The sequence below is a fragment of the Leptosomus discolor genome, chromosome 9 (genome assembly GCF_034619465.1).
Source record: "Leptosomus discolor isolate bLepDis1 chromosome 9, bLepDis1.hap2, whole genome shotgun sequence".
Classification (NCBI taxonomy): domain Eukaryota; kingdom Metazoa; phylum Chordata; class Aves; order Leptosomiformes; family Leptosomidae; genus Leptosomus; species Leptosomus discolor.
In genome coordinates this window covers 11,975,107-11,996,357 of record NC_141399.1, presented here as the reverse complement: position 1 = coordinate 11,996,357, position 21,251 = coordinate 11,975,107, and the positions used below count along the sequence as shown (strand labels likewise).

Below are 21,251 nucleotides of genomic sequence, written 5' to 3'. Positions count from 1 at the left end.
CTGTTCCTGCTTGTGATGAAAATCTTGGGTCAAAATCTCAGAGGAAAACACATGCAGGCTAGCTGTGCTTAACCACTTACAGTTTATATGTCGCTTTCTATTGCAATCACCGAATGCTTTTATGGCAATAAGGAAAAGCTTGAGTCTAGCACATATGATATCAGTACATCCTCCACCAGCTGAAGAACAAGTTTGTTTACACGCCAACGTGTTTGGCTACTGGATTTGATGGCTATTTGTTGATAGTAGCAGACTCTGAATTAGAACAGAGTTCCAATTTCCATTCCACGTTTGATCTACCAGACCTAAGAGCTTCCTTAATTTATGAATTATCAGGAATAAGTGGATTTTTTTTTTGTTTGCATTTGATTTTCAGGGGCAAACTAGTTCCTTTCCTTACACTGAATAGTTTCTTATTGCAAACATTGTTCCAAATATGCTAGCGAAAAGACTGTTCCTGACGTCGGTGGACCTGTCACAGACAGACACAGGTTTGCCCCATTAACAAGTTAAAGGGGAATAAAAGCACTCACGTGGAACAGACATTTCCAAGGCTTTTATCATTTGGCCAGAGAGAAAAATAGGATATCAAGGAAGCAACTTCAAATGTATCTGCAAGGACATCACTGCACTTGCAATGCCACTAATGTTTCACGGCTTGCTCCAAGATGTTCTCGTCCACCACCTTGTGAGGGAGAGTCACCTTCAGTGTGGCATTCTCTCTCATTGCTTGGCAGATCGTTTCATAAGCATAGTCATTACCCGACCAGCAGCGTCTGGCAACCTGTCAGACCAGAAAATCAATGGGTGTAAAAATTGTACATTTCTCTTGCCACATCCGTCTAACACAGTATTTACGCAAACACTGCCACCCAATTTCATGACAATAAATCTTTCAACCCTCTGCCAGTTTCTAGTTTCCTTACTGATATTGGAAGTAATTTTTCTGACATCTACTCATTTTCACAAGTAGTATTTGGACAGATAACATTGGTAGAGCCAGGTACCTTATAAACCTTACAAAATTCTCTTCACTAAAAATAACTGTGCACTCCATCCCAGCTCTGTAAAACTAGCACTTGCTTTACATAACAGTATCATTTAAGCAATCAATGCTTTTGTAGTGGGATAAATATTTAAAAAGGAAAATGTCACTCAATGCATTTTCAAACTATGAAATCAAGGAGCCAAATTCCTGCCAGCATGTAAGGATGAAATTCTGTGGACAGCCAGGGAACTGGTAAGCCCTTCTTCCAACAGTAAAGCTCTGCATTTTGATCTGTATACAAGCAAGATTCCCCAGATGAAAAAATGTCAAGATTTGGCACAAAGGAAATAAGTCCTTCGCTCTATTCAATGCCTCACAAATCTCTGTTATGAATTGCAAATGAGTTTGAAATATTCAGACTAAAAAACGTTCAAGAAAGAAAATACTGACGTTCCAATTTAGCAAAATATTTAAGCATATGATTAACGTAAGGCTGCTAAGTTCCCAGGATCATAGCAATAACAGCTAGAAATGACCTTTCAAGACAGGAACTCGATTTCCCTGCCACTCATCTGTGATTATACCTGGCACTGTATTTTCAAGGGTACCCTCCAGTTTCTTTCCAGTCATGTATATAATATGGGTACCATTGTCAGATTGTCCTTTCTCAATGTGTGTGGAGGAATGGGGCTTTTGCTTGCAATAAATCAGAGCAGCAGATTTATTGGATTTTTTAACAGGCTGTCTCTGATATACAGTTCTCATTTGTCTTCAGTACTCTAATCTACAAATTAGTGTAATTATCCTTCTCCTTCCTCAATAGTTTACTGTGTTATTTCAGATTTGGGACAAGGAATATGTGCAAATTGTTCCTCCTCCTCTTCTACTTCCAGGTCTTATGGGGAGGGAAAAAAACCCCAAACATTTAGGTCTAAGGCAAGAAGGGATTCTGTAATTCTCTTGAGAAGTAAAACAGAACAGATCATGTCAGCCTTGCCAAGGAGCTCCCTCAGTACATTAAGTCCTTGTGAGGTCACGCGACTAAAACACAACAGGTCTTATCCTTTAATTGGACTGTGCATCACTATGTCCTGTTGATTTGGTTCCCTGCAAGTATTGAATCAAAACCACTCTGCAACTTCAAAGATGTGATCCTAGTCTTAAATCCGGACAGGATGTATCTGGACAGCAATGGCATGTAAAAACTCTAATGGTAGCAAGGGCTGGATGAGCTGGCACTTAAAGGACAAGCCTTTCAAGATACCTAGATCTAGAAGTCAGGAATAGACAAGACTAAAGTTCATATAGTTGTTAAATGTATTATGTAGGCAAATAACAGTGCCAACATGTCTAACAAAATTAGCACGCTTCCCTTTCAGCTTAAAATTTAACAAAACACACACTGAGATATGTGGAAATTATTGGGCTCAAATATGTTGTAAAGTCAGAAGGGGTGGTCCTGATGCTTTACAGTAAGTTTCTTACCCAAGAATTATTCACCCTTTTATTGACTTAAAGTCCTTTGAAGTTGATTGGAGGCAAAAACCCAACCAAAAAAACCAACTCATTGACTCTAGTGGAATCAGGCTCATAACCACCCATATTAGAAGCAGTGGACACAATGGGTCACTTGGCCCATTAGGACTGTTCCTGGGATACAGAGAACCAGATCCTAAAAACTCCTGCCTGAGTGCTTGTACTCTCCATTCAGTTAAAAAAACAATAGGAGCACTGGTACCCAAGTACCTAAATAAATATAGTCCTGGAGGCAGGAAAATATTAATGTGAACATAATTAATGAGTTTTGCTTACTCCGTTGGAAACATCCCAGCTGAGCATCATCTTAGCCCGTTCTTCAGCCTCCTTGGACCCATCCAAAACCAGGCCAAAACCCCCATTGATCACTTCACCCCTAAAAATTATAAATGTAAGAGAATTAAATCAAAATCATTCAAAGCAATCCCACAAAATTCACAGGACTTAACTTATTCAGTTGCAGTGCAGGAAGAAGGATGAGAACATAGAAATGGTGCTGAATAAGACACTATCAGTGACCTTTATACTTACAATAATTAAAAAAAAAAAAAAAAAAAGAAGAAGAAGAATTTAGCAAGGCAAAGGCCTGGTTTCCTGATCTGCAGCAAACCTATTCCACAGTTCTTCTAATGCCCAGTTAGGAGTCAGTATCTGCTCCAAGCAGGAGCACTAAAAACTGAGCTTGTGCTGCACTTCCTGAAGATCGTGGTCTGTACTGACTCTAGAAACAAGTAAGGAAAGGTTAGCACGTCTGACAGTCTGATGAGTTACCTATCTCTGGGTGTTTTTAAAGGGTAAGCTGTTCGTCTTTGCTACGCTAGAGCCTGCCATACAGATAGGATCGTGAGGAGGACTGTGTACTTATCGAAGCAGATGGATCTATTTATATTCTCTTGGGACAAATGAGACAGCATAAGTATTTTATTAAAAAAGCATTTACCACCACTTAATGCACATCTGCCTCGATCATTTAAAAAACAGTCATTCATTTTGCATGAGATATAGATGTTTAAAGACATCAGTGCCAACTTTTCAGGAAGCAGACTTATTGGCAGATGAAGAACAGAAATATGTTAAAAATAACAGATTATACTTGAGAGAAATACCAGTCTGGTTTTAAAAGGACAGGGAAAACACGTAGAGCAAAACATCTTGTCTGACTTCAGAGTCTGGCCTGCTCAAGTTCCTGTTTTATTGCATATGCTGAATAGTGGTGAATGCGGTAGAGTAAGTATCTGTTGCTGTAAATGTATGAGAATTCTGGCATTATAACTCAGCATCAGCAATACCTGAGGGACAGGGCATATCATACAAAAACACATGGTATGAGAGACTACTAATGGAGACCCTGGAGGGAGGATTTTGTCCTTTGTGTTTTATAGTTAATATAATGAGTAAGTTCACAAAATTTACATAGAAAAACATCAGACATATCCATGAATCAGACAGGAGTTAAGTGTCTTCCAGTCCTGGAAGGAATCGTTTCTTATGGTATATTTGCCAGCAGTAACAACCTTCTCAGGAAATGAGGCTACATTGGAGCCTCACAGACCTGAGGTCTACTTCCTGAAACTGGAACTCACATTTTCTAATTCTAAATGTAATGTCGTTACTTCATGACGTTAATTCCTTCTCACCAGTTATATACACTACCTGTGTGCTAAGTAGGACCCTATCACATAGCTGAGTGAGGAACTTAGAGGTCCAGATCTCACTATCACGGTACCATTCTGTGAATTTCATCCACTTTACCATTATTAGACATGTCATTATTACAAATACATTTTCTGTTCAGAGGCACAGTTTTCTTGAAACCAACAGTTCTTACAGCAGAATGTCAATGAATGAATCAGTTTCTTATCTTTAGCAGGAAAACAAAGTGATGTTTCAACTGAGATGTTTGAATATTTTAAGCTCTGACTCTTAAAAATAAAATGTTTCTTTTCGATTGACACCGTCAACACTTTTCAGCCTGGAATTTAATTCCCAGGATCTTTTTACTGTGTGAAATCTTTCACTAGTTCTGCTCTTAGTCTCATTCGGGAATGAAAATAAACATCTGAACATCTGTATTTCTTGCAAATTCTACTCTTTGAATAGCTCATGTTGTTACTGTCTTCTCCAAAAGAGGGGACCAGACTGGATGACAACATTACAAATGTAATTATATCAAGACCAGAGTCAATTACCTCACCATACTCTGCTGCTTCTGTGTACAGAGACCAAATTAGCACTATTCTTTACTATCAAAGTACTAAGCTAGAGTACACTTATGAACATCAGTGATGTCATTGCCGTGTAATCAGGATCACACAGTATGAGTACACCTCAAGACAGCCTATTGGCAATATCAGACAATAAGAAAATCAGACCTCTGGACCAGTGCTCTATTAAAGATATTCCATACAGAAAGACGATGTTCTTTCAGCGGCAAAGATCCTCTCTGTGCCCAGCATCCCAAAGAGCATCCTTTGAAGCTTAGGCATGAACAGTGAGCGTCTGATCTCACTTGCACTCCATAAATTTAGAGCCTCTCCATCAATTTCCATGGAGTTACTCCGGTGTAAATCAGAATCACTCATCAGAATCTGTCCTACTGTCTAAAAATCACTCATAAATTACATGCCAATGTTTGTTAGGATGGATTTTCTAGCAAAACCTCTCACTTTTAAAGGGGAACTCTCTGCCTTCATTAGCATTGAGTCACATTTTCAAGTAATTAAAGAAACATGTGGCTTTTTGACCTAAGCTACCTCCTATAATTTCCAGATGTCTCCTTTTAAGGTGATCAAAGAAAACAAGGCCTCTCTCACAATCAAGATGTCACACTGTCCAATTCTTAAATTGCTTCTGCCTTTTTGTTAACTACAGGTTACTTGGGCTCTGTGCTAATAATACATTCTCCTGCAAATAAACAGGCAGCAAGAAATGAATAACATTTATTTGCTGTAATTACAGTCAAGACCATGTTAATCTTAAGTCTCTCAAACAGAACATGTGATGCAGATTCCAGCTAAATAAATATTAATCCTGCTTTTTCTGTTTGTCTCACAAGGCTATAGCACAGAAAAAAATCAAAGCAGGTAAAAGCCTCTTCTCTAGTTTCATAGAGAAGACAGGGCAGATCTGCCAGCAGTTCCAGGCAAGCCCAGCCCCTGCAGGGAGGACTGGTAGCTGAACACTGAGCAATTGCCATTTCTGAACTCCCTGAACAGAAACTTGCCAACAACAACTTCATTTCTTTCTACTCACATGCATATTTGTTTGTAAATATATATAAGCTCTGATGTGCACTTCTACATTTCCAAATCAGCTGGTCACAAGAAGATTTTGTGGAGATTTCTGTATGGCAAAGTCAGCTGAATTTTTAGCTCTCTAATGAAAAAGAAAAACATGGTCCTGAAACCTAAAGGCATCTACCTCTTTGAGGCAAAGAAAGTAATTTGCTATGGTTGGGGGTTTGTTTCGCTTCTTTTACCACCTTTAAATTATTCCCGTGTTTCTCCTTAGGAGGCAAAGAGGTGCAGCACTTTAACTAGCCCGGGTGGTGCCATGATTAGTTAAGCCAAGCAGAACCACCTGTCGTGCCATGGCTTTTGGGGGCTCTCCAGACCGCAGCACCTACTGACACAACACTGTTACCACATCTGAGTCTCAGCGTGGTGGCTTATTAAGGTTCACGCAGAGACAGGCCTAATTTTCAGTCTCCACATTCTTCATTGTAATTTAATCAGAGGGCTGTGACTGCTCCTGAGAACAAGGCGAGCAGATACTGTTCCACAATGACAAGCCACTAAGCAGCCATAGCAAATATCAAAACCAATAACCAAACCCTTTTTTACCATTGACGTTTTTTTTCAGTGAATAACCACTCACTAATTTTCTGATGCATTTATGTAAATGACAGCACCTCTGCTCTGCCTTGGGGAAGAGCTTCTTTCTAATGATGTAACTCCACTTAAGAAACAGCTAAAACAATGTAACTGAAATTGCAGTGTGGTCAGTGACAGTCTTCCAGAAGTAAGGGCAGTCTCACGATTTAGCCAATCTCTCCTGGAGTTGCTCAGAAGGCTAGAAACATGGAGGAAGGATTTGCCTTACAGAGACCAGAGAGATAGGGAATATGATCATTTGTATCTTTGAATTTGGCATCATTGATGCACAGAGCATGTGTGGCATAAGCACTTTAGCAATTCTAATAATCATAATTATCATAAAATATTCCAAATATTTTGCACCACAAGTAGTGGAAAGTTATTTTCTTCATTTGTATTTCATAAACAGATATTTTAAAAGGTTAAACTCAGCTAAGGCAATTCAGACAACTACTCTGCTCCTATATTTAGAGTCTGAGACCAAGAGGACCAGAGTAAGAAGATATTCTGGTGTGTATTTTACAGAAGTTGTGAATAAAATCCTGGCCATGGTGGTTGTTATCTCTGAAATCAGTAAAGACAAATTTTCACTCCATGTGTGTAAGCCCTCATAAAGCTTTCTTATCCCATTGTTCGATTTTGCTCTCATGTACCTTCTGTTCAGTAGGTATTTCACTGAAATCAAAGGAATTATAGTACAGGAGAGGGAATTTTCCATCTGACTTGAAGGGATGTTTTCTAGATTCAGCTCATCTGATTGAGTAACAATTAAGTATCATCAACTGTCTCTGAGGATAACATCTGCCACAAGTTCTTTGGCTTGCTGTGTTGGCGTATTACAGACCTGGATGGAACAGGGAAGTGGGAAGGTTCACTACAGTATTTAAGGAGGGTTGTGCCCCTTTTGACTGCCAACATCACCAAATGAAGACATGACTATAAATGAGAGAGTCTTTGCTGCACTGTGCTGGAAAGAACAAACCAGAACTAAAGACGCTGTGGTGTGGCCAGGCTCTCCTTTTCCCTACACCTCTGACAATCCAGACTAACCTTTTAGTGACCTATTTCTTTCCTTCTGCTTCTCAGTTTAGACATTTCTCTTAGTTCTGCATCTTAATGTGAAGGAGGAGTTTAACCCAGTCCTTACTCGGCTGTGGTCTTTTATCCTACCAGGCACAAGCAAGGGGAGAATGACTGGGGGGTTTGCTGGCACCTGAGCTGTTTTATATCAATAACCCCTCATTGCACTTTAGCACATGAGCATTTATATTAGGGTCCTAAGGTCACAGATTTAAATGTAGCTTAAGGGGAAACCTAAACATAATCCATCCACTAACACTCTGGCTGTGCATGTGTGAAGACAACTTTGGAAGCAGAATCTGTTCAAAAAGATCACAGCAGACCGTCCTTGTCTGGCAAATAAGTTCTTCAAACTGTGCTGTGGCCAATGTCCAAAACACTTTTTCTAGACATATGGGCATTAATTACAAAAGCCTCATACAACATCACACTCTACCTTATAATATGGCCTTTCAGCCCTTGTGTCCCAACCCGTCCTTCCCATAATCACGACATCGTAATACTCCAGCAATACACACATCTTTCCTTCAATTCTCCTGTGGAGAAGGACTTGGGGGTGCTGGTGGGTGACAAACTAAATATGAGCCAGCAACGTGCGCTTGCGGCCCAGAAAGCCCGTCACGTCCTGGGCTGCATCAAAAGCAGCGTGGCCAGCAGGTCGAGGGAGGGGATTCTGCCTTTCTACTCTGCTCTTGTGAGACCTTATCTGCAGTGCTGTGTCTGGCTCTGGGGCCCCCAGCACAAGAAAGACATGGACCTGCTCAAGTGGGTCCCGAGGAGGGCCACGGAGATGATCAGGGGGCTGGAGCACCTCCCCTGTGAGGACAGGCTGAGAGAGCTGGGGTTGTTCAGCCTGGAGAAGAGAAGGCTCCGGGGAGACCTTACAGCGGCCTGCCAGTGCTTAAAGGGGGCCTGCAGGAAAGGTGGGGAGGGACTCTTCATCAGGGAGGGTAGTGATAGGACCAGGGGTAGCGGTTTCAAACTGAAAGAGGGTAGATTGAGATTAGATATTAGGAAGAAATTCTTTACTGTGAGGGTGGAGAGGCACTGGCACAGGTTGCCCAGAGAAGCTGTGGCTGCTCCATCCCTGGCAGTGTTCAAGGCCAGGCTGGATGGGGCTTTGGGCAACCTGGTCTAGTGGAAGGTGTCCCTGCCATGGCAGGGGGGTTGGAAGTAGATGATCTTTAAGGTTCCTTCTGACCCAAACCATTCTATGATTCTATGATTCCCCTCCTGTCTCTCCTCCCCACAAGCATACACAGTAGCGGTAACAGGGTTCAGAGTCCAGCTTTTGAAACATAAATAAGTTCTTACCAGCCAACTCCACCACCGTTGTGCAAAGCAACCCATGTTGCTCCTCTGAATGCATCTCCTACAAAGTTTTGTACCGCCATGTCTAGGAAGAGAGGAAAGGTATTATAGATACAACATGCTGTATCCATTTTTTTGTTGTGCCTCTCACTCCTTCCACCGACACCTTGATTATGGCCATGTTAAAGCAGTGTTGGATCCAGGGTTTACCCACAGCTTCTCTTACAGATATAGACTGAACTTGTCATTCTTGTGAGGAACAGGCAAAAGAGATTTTCTTCTTACTCTTTGCCCCTACACTGGAGAAAACAAATGCCAGTTTCACACTGTGTTTTACGGGGAATCTAGTGCTTTCTGCATTTGTGTCCAATTCAAGCAGCTGGAGAACCTACCATTCCTCATCTGGGAAATATCTCTCCAGGGTGGAGAGAAACACAATCCTCTCCTTTGGGATGCCTCAGTCATGGAAGAACAAGCTGGACACACTCATGTGGAGGGTTTCAAAATGAGGGAGACAACTGGAGAACTACACACCTTTCAGTTCTCAGAAGCCTGAATTATTTTCGGATCAGACTTCAGAGTTAATTCAGCCCTGTGTAGAAAGCCAGTCTAAAGCTAAGAAGTTGCATTTTGGGAACAAGGTTGCAATAAAAGTGATATTGGCCCTGATTCTCTGGATACGAGGGAATTTTACCCTGAACACTAACAGCTAAAATCACACAGGAGGTTTCTTTTGTTTTAAAAAAAATTAAGAAAAATAATTTAGTAGACAAATGTAATTTACTAATGTCAAATGCATGATTTCCACTGAAATTTTCAGTAGAATGTTGTATATTCACTATAATTTGTGCTAAACTGTATACCCAGAGAGGTGGAAAGTACATGCAGAGGATAACAGGGCAAAATTTACTGAAAATGTTTGCCCAGATTTAATTCAGGACAGATTTAATAGATCATTTGCTGGGCTTTTAACAGCAAAAAATAAGAGACAAACAGCAATATCCCCACCAGCTACATTTGCAGACCCCACAGTTGTTATGTGTCTGATGGAAAAATGAGTTTACTTGAGCACTAATCTATGTCAAACTCTGTCAAAAGCCCCATTATGGCATCTTTTCTCTGGCATTGTGTCACTTTAATAACCCAATTATCATAATTACAGTGCTGTCAAGAGGGAATGGAAGAGATCAAAATCCCTGTATTCTAAAATGTACAGATTTCTTCCTCAGCCACTAGCATAATAAGAGTGGAGGTTGGATAAGGAGCTTGGCAAGTGGACTAACGACACAATAAAGAGCTGCTCCTTGGCTTTGGTAAAGGTCACTAACTGTGCAAATATCTGTGCTGAAATACACTTTGCGGGGCAGCGATGACTCACTATCGCCAAGGATCAGTCTGAGGCACTGTAAAACAAAATGAGACAGGCAAACACTGGAAAATTCCTGTGTGTTAGAGAGAAGACAATTTCACCTGAACCAGCTGAAATGTGGTGTTAAAACAACAAGAAGGGAGAGAGGAAGATCTAAGATGTTCTTTTATTACCTCCAGAGGCTTATCTGGTAAAACTGAGTTAGGCCTGGTTTCAAAGACCAGTGAAATCAGTGGTCAACAGGTTTTAGACAAGCCCTTACAGAAGGCAAATTGTTCATGTAAATCACAAAACACAAAGAAAAACACATAGCCTGATGAGCAATGGAGCTTAGCAAGCCTTGTTTCTATTGCCCTCTTCTGAGGGCATTGCCTGAGGTTTACTTATGTTGCTAGGCCCTTTGGTGAAGACATTACTTTGGCTTGCTGTTCTCTGTGCTGTGCAGCTGCACCATTTTCTCACAGCTTGTCAGAACCAAATATTATTCAAGGCATCCATCCATCTGGCCTATTAGAACTAGTCAACATACTCAAAAAGAGTTGAAGTGGGACTGATAGACACAGCTAAAAGCTTCATTTCATCAGGAAATCCAGTTCAGATCGCAGGGAACTTTTCTCCTTAAAATTGAGCCATAATTTGGTTCTATTAAGAATTCCCATAATGGAAGTAATTGAATATGCTCAGCTACCTCTGTCATAATTTCTCCTTCTACAGCAGCTTGTATCCTCCAATCTCACGCCACTTTGTAACTGTCAGTTCATGATGTGGAAACACTACTGGGCTAAAGCTATTATCATAATTTCCACTTTATGGATAGAAAATTGAGGAAGATTTAGGTTAAAAATTGCTTAGTGCTTCACTTGTTTTTTCAGGTCTCCAATCTGGTATTTCTTTGGTTTCTTTTTCTAAAGCATCATTTCACAAACGTAAAAGCAGACTCTGCATAGCTCAAGGCCAGGTGTGCAGAATTAAAGGCTCCTTTTGTATAGCAAACGTACATCATTTGCCCACAGTCACACTGTAAGGCTCCAAGTCTAATCCATTCTTATGCTTTTACTATCAAAGTATGTTCCCTTATGATCAGAAAAGTTCATTTTAGATACTCCAGATTGTCTTCTTGAGTCTTCAGGCAATGAAATTAACACAGCTGTGAATCTTTTTGCTTTAAGCAAAATACTACTATAGACCTGATTTTGATCTTGTGGATCCCAAGGAAACATGGCTGTATTTCTGCTCAGATCACCTCTGTGAAGCAGTGAGGAATTAAAATCGAACAGAAGATACAGTCCTCTGAGACAGACTGCTCTCCATTTACATTCAGGTAAACTTGGTGCATCTTCATTGAATTTTCAGCATTGTTCTGAACCTCTCCCATTTAACTATCTCCACATTCATGTCTGTATCACTTAAATCCCACAAAGCTTCTCAGGAATTCTGATTAATTTGGATTAAAGGGTTAAACAAAAAGGGTTTTAAACGTTGCATAAAAAAACCAATTTCTCTTTTAAAGCAATTTCCTTGTTTGCCCAGATAAGTCTCAGCTGCTCTGCTGACCTGCGCAAAAGGCTGATCCATCATAAATGTTTGACGTTTCTCTGTAAGGACTGTCGGTCCCACTCACATCATGGTGATCTCGGCTGAGGACTACTGGAGCCTGCAAAAAGCCAAGGACAAGAAAATGGAATTCTTCATGGACTGTCAGTGCTACCAAGGATCACAATTTGCTGAATTCATGTCTGTCATTTCAAACTCCAGCTTTGTCCCCTCTCCTAAACCCCCTGAAACACCTTCTCTGTCTGCTATTATTTATTACAAAACAGTTGTTCACATATTGTTCATGAAAGCCATCATCCTTTCGTAACTAAGAACAAGAGCTTGTTTTTTTTGCCAACGGCATCCTCGAAGGAGGGCAGGGAGAAGAGGGGAAGCTGCACGGTTATTTAATCTGAGCATTTCTTTGCTGAAATTTCAAAAATATTTCAGTATACAAAAGTCTTCATTCAAAAATAGTTCTCATTTGCTGTTGAAAACTCACATTAAGAAATTTTACCCTTTTTCATTCTTTTGGAAGACTTCAAGACTAAAAATAAGTTAGCAATGAAAATTAGTGATTTCATACAGCTCAAGCAAGTCCATTCTTGATCTGGAATTTAACTGAGAGTATGAATCTACATCAGCTTGCAGGTCTTCATTATCATTTGCCATGTACAGGGTTTTATATAAAAGAGTGAGTAACTCTTGGCATAGTGTGGTCTGGAATTAGCTGGCTCTCTTTTATGCTGGCAGTGAATTAGAAAATCATTGAAAATAGACATAAGCACCCAGTTTGTGAGAGGGGAATGGATATTTGGAGGAATGAAAAAAAGGATGCATAAAAATTTGAAGGGCCTGGGATTGTGACCTTGTCAGTCATAGCTCCAAGGGAGTGTTCTGTCTGGTCAGGTTTATTTTTTAAGACTAGCTTGCAGTGATGTTCATTTTGAATCCTGAGAAATATTTTAACAAACATTTTCTGAGTAATAAACCCCAGACCTTTCCTAGCTAGAATTGATTTTGACCCTTTAAAAAGGGTAATTGTAATTCAGCTATAAAAGAGATGGAGATGAATGAGTGGATGTGCTTGGTCTGCTGCAGTGCCCACAGCAAGTAATGCGTGTAATTCCTGAGTGGTGTCTTCTGGATTTTGGTCCCCCAGGATGTCATATTGTACCCCTACCTGCAATACTCATGAAGAACTTAGAGAATCCCTGTACAGTCTTGCCCATAGTATGTACTTTTACTACCACCACCACATATGGTCAGTTGGATTTTACTCAGATGAGTAAGATATTATCTACTCTCATTATACACTAGACTGGCAGGATCAAGCCTAATGATTTTCTTCATTCACATATGCAATACAAATGAAAATTGACTGCAGGGCTGGCTGTAGCCATAATAAGCCTCAAAGTGAGGGACAGAGGGTAAGAATCATTGGGCAGTGGCACGCTCTCTTGTTACATTTAATGTTTGGGGCATTGCTAAGGAGTTACAGTCCCTGCCTTGTGTTTCCAGACAACCACAGCAGGGTACGTTGTGCTTGTAGGTGCCCAAATAGAAAATAAGACAGATTCCCAACATGAAATAAAAGGCAGCATATTTCTGAGAGTTTCTAAACCCATCTCTCTTCTGTTATGTAGTGAAATACTGGTGACAGGCAGAGAGGAGGACTGAGCTCTAATACATGTCAACAGAATACTGGTCCCATGTAAGTGGCAGGCACTTCTGCTCTCACTGGTTGGAGCTTTCTCCTTTCCCACCCACCACCCCAGTCTCAGATATTAAACACAATTACCAGACTATATCAAGTCAAAAAAGACAAACCTTAATCCTTCCTTCGGAAATCGCTCGATTAATAGCCATGGCTATAGACACACGACCCCTCTGATCAGAATATAAGATTCTAGCTTGAGAGCCAACAACCTGGAAAATAAAAATGCCAGAGTGATAAGGTTCTCTGTGCAACTGGCTTATCTTCAGGCCCCAGATAAATGGAGTCACAGGATTGACCCCTTCTGTAGGAGAAAGTACAGATTATTTCTTCATCATCATCCAGCTTCCAGAAAAAGAGAAATTAAAGTCCCTCTTTGAACTGAGTTTTATCTCCACTGACACAATCAGTGAGATGTATTTCTGTATTCAGCTGCTACTGTCCAATAAATTCCACTTTTTAAATCAACCTGATTACTAGGCTATAATCCCTCTATCAACAAATCCCTTATCAACAGTGGAGAAGCAGAGACTTGGAACTGGCAATGCTGGGCTGGAAGGGAAGAGAAACATGAAGACAAAAAATGGCAAAGAACATCTGTCCTGCACAGCTATGCTCCTCTCTAGCTTTTACCCTACAGACCAATCTGGCTTCCAGATGAGGAGAGGACATCTGAGCCCTACAGTATTACTGGTTATCTTCACAGTGAGAGCCTGCCCTAAAAGGAAAACAAAGGATACTTCACTGGCATGATGCAAAAGGATGGCAGATCTTTGACCTCATCGCCTGTTTTAAAAAAGGTATGGGGAACTGCAGGCCTGAAGAGGTTGGGCCAAAGCAACTCCAAGAAGGACATTTTGAATAGTGCTCTGAAAGAAAGGTAGTTACAAATGAGGTAGTGGGGGAATCATTGCTTGTTTCACTCCAGATATAGGACTAGATATTGCTGGATTATTTGAACATTTCCAGATGAGGAAGTGAAGGGAAAGAGCTGCTTTGGCTCACCCTAAAACCCTGCTGTGGAGAGATGTTTAAGTTCTCAGCCCTGGGAGTTTCAGCCAGTGTTTGCATTCATGCCCATTCCTGCTTTTTACTCCAGCCTTCAAAAACTGCACTCTGGACCAGGGGCAGTCAGATGTGCTGAAGGAGGTTGTGCACTTACCAAGTTGTGCCTACCAGCTTCCCGAATCCAGCGGATGTTGTCATGGTACTGCTGCTTCACAGATGTGCTCACTTGCAAGAGACAGCAAGCAAGAAAGACATTTTGAAAATTAATTCAATATGCTCTAAATTTAATTTAATTCATCTGACAGCATTAGGAAGTCAAATTCTGCTCTCAGATACAAGCACGCATATAAGAAATGCTGTATAGAATCCTCTGTGCAGCTGATGCAGTAACTGGTACCATATATTTAAAGGAAGGTATGAGATGTTGCCCTGGAGACAGCTGGAACTGTAACTCCCATTAGTTCATTAGCAAACTGAATTAAACCTTGAAATACGGGTTACACGTACTGTTCGTTTTTGATCACCTGGCTTGCTGCCTGCTAAATGCCCAATCCCTTTCTGAGCCTTTGCAAAATTAGTAGCTTTAGCAAACTCCATGACATTGGGTACTACAGTCCAGTCTTGCATCAGGTAGTAAATAACTCCTTTGAGTCAGCTGGCAGAAATTCTCAGCAGCAGCTGGCAATACATACTTGAGGATAAGTTACACCAATGCTGGGACACAGATTTATAGCACAGCAGTTGCTCTGTTCTAAATGGCCCACATGAATGCTTTTATCCCCAGATAAAACTGAGGTCTCTCATCCTACAAACTGAGGTATGTTGCCTTGCATTACTATGGAGCACAAACGGCACAGAAAAACTTATTATGAAGTAGCTACTTCATGTGTAAATCTACCCTACACCTTGTTTAGATACATATGTTGTTACATAAGAAGAGAATTATATATAATGGTTTTATATCCTCCAGCTTCTGCTCTCATTTATATCTGGGCTATTCCATCTCAATCCGCCAAGCTGAAGAGGAGTAAGAATAAAGATACTTGAAATGAAAGACAGTGAAATATAGCATGTATAAGTCAGGTACATGGTGACCTCAGTACAATCAGCTACCTCCAAAAGAATGGCACCATCTGTGGAAAGTGAGTAACAAAAGGGAGAGTGGGTATGCAATGGGACAGAAGCATTGTCTTACTGTCTTAACTTTGGGGGCTTTTACCATTACGCCTTTCCACACAGGCTGAGTGTGAGCTGAGGTGAGGTTACAGTGGCTGAAGAAGTTACTGCCTGTAGGCTCTTTCTCTGTGGGCTAAGCTACGTCACGTTACCTTGTCCTGAGAGACATGGTCAGCTACCAGGGCTCAGCTGGCATGTGGCAACATGCTAAGCCACAGTGACTTGCTCATGCACTGGAGCTTCAAGTTATAATCGTTTCTACAGATGCAAGATAGCATGTTTCCCATCACTTTCCAGCTCTCACCCATTTTCAAGTCAAATTATAATGTACATATAACTTATGTTCGAAAGTCCATCAAACTGTAGAAACTGCACACTACTAACTTGAAATTGTCCCTGGTAACTGAGAGGAGTGTTTAGACTGCTGTCTTTCCACTAGGCAGTATGTCAGCAGATATGCATAGTAAAACTAGAAAAAGGAAAGACCAAAAGGCAAGATACTCATATTTAATCCATGTTAAACACATTGTTAAAGGGAAATGTAAAATATGCTCGTTCCTGCAGGCAAGCCTTCCTTACAGAGAGCTTTAGTGATCTTAAAAAGACCTGTCAGTGCTTTAGGGGTTGGCTGCAAGTGATAGCTTCTAAACTCTGCAATGAGGATTAACACGTCAGCTCTTAGCTTTGCAGAGAGTGAAAGATGAAACATCTGCTACTGCTGTCCTAGTAGGATTGTGCTGCCATTCATAAGCTTTAAGGAAGCATCTTCTAGAAGGTAATGGGTAGTATTCACTTAGGTTATTATAGATATTTAATGAGAGTTTACAGGGGTTGCTCTAGAAAACCAAATAGAGAATGAGTCCCTTTCTATCACTTTTATAAGCTCAGAGAGTACTTAGCCATGTTTTATATGTCACAGTGCATAGACTTACAGAAAAGATCTTACTGTCTGTTCATTCTATGGAAGAGAAGCCAGATGAGAGTACTGGCCACGTGGACATATCTCAGCACAGCACATCTGTCCCTCCCAGCCAGCTCCAATAAACGGTCATATTCCCTGTCCTAAACTGTGGTGTGTCTGAAGTTGGATTTCGTCAGTTATCCCTAAGAAAGTGAAGAAACCTCCCTTTTATTCAGTCTTACTTCCTGCAATGGAAAAAAATCTTACAGCTTTTTCTAGAAAGACCTTAACTTTAGACTAGCTCCATGTGTTCATTTGCTAAACTGCTGCCTCTACCTTCCCACCCCAACAGTAATATGTTTTGAAGTCAGGCAAGCCACGGTATTGCTTCTGGTATTTAATAGGCCCTTGTACTTATTTAGGGTTTAAAAGATACTAGAAAGCATTGTGTACTCAGGGGAATAATCCCCGTCAACACAGAGATTGGCTCCCTTTGCTTTTGGGAGATTTGTATTGTTGGTATGCATCAGCTCAGCCTTCAAACTACCACAGAGATCATAAATCCAAGTTACACTCCCATCATCAGTGCTGCATCTCCCATGCAAAGGCTAACTTAAAAGCTCGGGTAGCTTAGGAGTGGAAGCAGATAATAAAACTACAAGTTTGTGAGGTTTAAGTGCAAATATTCATCTCCACAAAAGGAGAAGAATGGTTAACACTGGACTTGAGGCCAGGTCAAAAGTTTAGACTTGGAATGCAACAGACTTCAGCTCTGCAGAGTTTAGTCAGCCTTCATAACAGATTCTTTTTCAAAATTCAAAAGTAGGTTCAGATTTTACATGTATATGTGTGTGAGGATATCCAGACCCTGGAATTTGGTCGAAGCCCAGGTCCCATAGGAAGTGGACAGCATGTGGAATACTCAAGAACATGAATCCATGAATGGCTGTTCATTTTCTGGCCAAATTCTGTTTTCATTTCTCTTTGAAATCCTATTCCCATTGTCCTGCCAAATTCAACAGCAAATCCAATAATAGCCTTGCCCTTAAGCTCGTTTTCACCTGTTGGGATTTTTGAGATGTCATTTTTCATTTAAATTAAGAATATACATGCAAGAATTCAATGCTTGTCTGTGGAAGAGACTTCTCTCCCCAGCTTTACATTATGATCTGTATAAACACCCGCATGCTATTGTACACACAGTAATTGATTCATTTTCTAGTCTTGCAATGCAAACCATCCAAAGGTCACACATCAGTTCAATCTTGTGAGAAGATTACTGGAGATTGCAGTACATAGCAGAAAAATTGCTGCAAATTTTTGAAGATCGATCCAGCACTACAGTATTGGATTTCACCCTCCCTTCAATTAAGCTGAGGGACCAGGTTTAAAAACATTAAAGTTTTGACAGCCATAGAACACAGTAGGCACTTTGTGTCATTGCATTAAAAATACCTCATGCTTCCATGTTGTTTCTTGAAAATGACTCCCAAGAAAATTTCAGGAGAACAGACAGAACTAAGGACCTTGTAGGGTCAGACCCACTCTATCAATAATTCACCTCTTGGGAGGAAGAGGAGGCTAGACATCAGCTTTACACTATAGGAAGATAACAGTAGTTTTGTTTCAAATGAGAGATGTATCTGAATGTGGTATATCCTTTTCAGAAATAGATCCTCGCAATGCTAACTGTTCCAGAACAAATAGGAAAGCATTCAAAATTTTCATGCTTCTATTCATATTTCAATTATGTCTTTCATGAAAGAAGCAACAAATATTTCAATATTACTGGATAAAAATGTTATGCTCTCCTCCCCATAAAATACGCTTTGGATTTGCGATCCATTTCCTTCTCATCCCTTCCTTGATTCTGAGAAGCACAAAGCTCCACTCTCTGGAAAGGGAAGAGCTGAGGACTTCAGTGCTAGGGGACAATGACACTTAAATCTTTGAGTCTGATGTCCAGTTGCTGTAGAAGAGACAAAGAAAGGGAAAGGAGTAGGGCCTTCCACTGCAACCTGGCAGATCAGGATTCATGTTTGCTGACACAAAACTAGCTTTGTCTCAGTTCCTGTTCATAGCCAGGGGATAACAGTGATAGCTCACTTTCAGGGATATTGAAGAGTGAAAGATAGTGTAATTCTTAGATACTAGAGTAGGATACAGAGCCATGCAGATATGCCAGTTTGGTTCCACCAGAGAGTAGAAACAGCTGTCAATTTATTAACAAGTGACAAAACAGAAAGACGTCAAAATTGTAATCACAAATAAATGACACTGGATGGAGCACCACACCCATGAAGCCTGCGTTTCCTGCCCCTGATCTGCTTCCTAGCCTCTTAATAACCTCCCTAGACTCCCATGCCTCATTCACCTGTGGGACAGGGGCAAAGAAATTTGACTCCTTTAAAAAACTCTTGGAGAGCTGTTGATGAAAGATACTGTTTGCCTTAAAGTTTCAGGGTGACAAAGTGCAGGAAAATCTGTAACAAATGAACAGAAAGGCTCTTAGACAAATTTGCAACAATAGCTTTGGGATCAATAACCTCTCTACATGGTGTTTTTACATTTTACTTACTGGTTACACGCCTTACAGGAGTTTGGAGAACAGTAAGATTTCCTGCCCACATGGAACAGGCAAGAGACTGCTTTCTATGGGTTCAGCCAAAAGCTAACACACATTTCACAACTCTCAGTTTCCTTTCCTCCCCAAAAGCACTCCAAGCGATGGATGGGGACATGGGATGGTGTCTTACCTCCCTGACGTATAGAGTCTTCCAGCACAGACATGGCAATTGAGTCAGTGGTAGCAAGATCCTGTGGGTCACCTGAGGTACAAACCCAGCGGAATGGCCCAAATCCCAGAGAAAAAATGTCCCTGGGAAGAGAACATGTTTCATTAAGAGATAGTTGAAATTCTTTCCTTATTTATCCTGGCTGCTAGCAGTGCTTTTCTTTCATTAGCTGGAGACAGAAGAATTTGAAACATTTTCAATGAACTAATCTAAACATAAGCATCAAGGACCGTTAATTAAGAAATTAAACAGTGCTGTTTCATGCAGCCATTGACAGTTGTATAAAAATACAGTCAGGCCAGGCCAGAATTTCGATAGGAATGTTGGGCAGTTCAATCAAACAAGTGCATCATCAGATGAATTGCAATTTTTCTTTTGTTTCAGCAAATATACTCTTCCTTCTGCCTGGTCTTTTCGTCCTTAACCCAGGCTAACTCTGAGTGCATCTACACTATCAGACAAGTGCAGGTTGTGAATAAGTGCCTGAGTCCAGACTAATTTGCTGCCCACATTGTTTACAGAAAGGAGTAAGACATGCTTCGATTGAGTTCCGGGAGAAGAGATGTAATCTGGTTAGCACCTTACTCTATGTTCAAGCTCTTATTCACATGGTATAGGCAAGTTAAGCATGAGTCAGAAGCAAAAGGTGTTATAAACCCTGTCTCTCAACAGATCTCCTGAGCTCAGCTTTTTCTACAAGCTGTACACACAGCTTGGGTAAGAGGTACAGTCGCTGACATGCACAGAAAAGTGTCCTGTTTCAGACATGCTTTTAACTTCAGCGTAGACATAGGTTTTGATGATTTGGAATTGAGCTCTACTGCTCTGAAGAGGCAAGTTCTTCATTTTTGGCACCTAGAAGTGAAGTTGCACGTAGTTACGGTTTGAGTCTGTGACTTGGCTATTCTCAAATACAACTGCTCAAGGAAAATTGATGCAACAAAAGAGAAAATGGAGTGAAGAGCTTTGTTTTGGCAATGTTTTAGCCTACTGTTCACGCATCTGGTGTCTGCTTTCATAAGACCTAGTTCTAAAAGGGATAAAGTTTTACACCAAATTATCAAGACATGCCATGCCTTTCAGGACAAAATATTAGCAAAACCTCTGCTGTCAGAGTTTACTTATGTTAATCACATACAACATGTCCCTCCAGGTCTGGCTCTTCTTTTCCCCTGTACACAGGAAAATGCATGGAATACCTTTAAGGAAGCCAATAAATAACATGAGCATGATGGTTACGGCCAACAGGAGGTCTTCTAAACCACACTGGGCTTTACTCCAGAGTGGAGAAAAATAATACTAACTCTAGCATAACACCAACACCTGTGAGAACAACTTTCCTACTGCTACTGTTGACTCCTTTACATCATTTATACTACACTGCAAGATTTACACTGAGTGAAATCTCTGCAGTACTCTCCCCCTAAACAGAGGAAGGCACTTGCATGCTTTATTCTAAACTTTCCCCAACATACCCCATGATGTGCTGAACATAGGAAGGATATCGAAATTCTGTTTTATTGGCTCCTCTTTTCTCAACATCAGCACCTACAAAAGAATTTTAATAGTCAGTGACTTGATGAAGAAAAACTATAAAATGTGGGGTTTTTAGCTGCACCTGGGTTCCCATGAAGGCTCTACCTCAGCCACAGAGAAGTTCAGGGGTCTCAGAGAAAGAGAGAGACTAAAGACTTGGTATAACATGGTGGCCAACCCTATCCTACCAAAATATACAACTGGGAAGACGCATGCATGAATGTCCTTGTTTCCACCTAACAACTCCAGTATCTACTCACCAGCCCTTTGAGCTTCCAAGAGAAAAGCATTGCCATAATCCCAAAAAAACATTCCCTTATCAGCTAGTCTGTTAATAGCAGCCACATGTCTCTTCAGACTGAAATAAAGAAGGAAGCAGTTATTCTTGAGATCGGTAAGATACCAAAAAGAATAATATCATGAATT

At 40.7% G+C, this 21,251-nt stretch overlaps 1 protein-coding gene across 1 annotated transcript in view; it reads right to left on the bottom strand.

Annotated features, from left to right (window-relative positions):
• Positions 1–643: 643 nt before the first annotated feature.
• UROC1 (urocanate hydratase 1) overlaps positions 644–21,251 on the bottom strand; it is a 45,107-nt gene continuing 24,499 nt past the window's right edge. Inside the window, exons 12-20 of the mRNA XM_086470053.1 lie at positions 21,086–21,183; positions 20,765–20,837; positions 19,251–19,372; positions 14,572–14,642; positions 13,523–13,621; positions 11,714–11,813; positions 8,794–8,875; positions 2,801–2,900; positions 644–784 (exon numbers count right to left, since the gene is read on the bottom strand). Coding sequence (XP_086326179.1) covers positions 644–784; positions 2,801–2,900; positions 8,794–8,875; positions 11,714–11,813; positions 13,523–13,621; positions 14,572–14,642; positions 19,251–19,372; positions 20,765–20,837; positions 21,086–21,183 — 886 coding nt within the window. The remainder of the gene's footprint in view (positions 785–2,800; positions 2,901–8,793; positions 8,876–11,713; positions 11,814–13,522; positions 13,622–14,571; positions 14,643–19,250; positions 19,373–20,764; positions 20,838–21,085; positions 21,184–21,251) is intronic.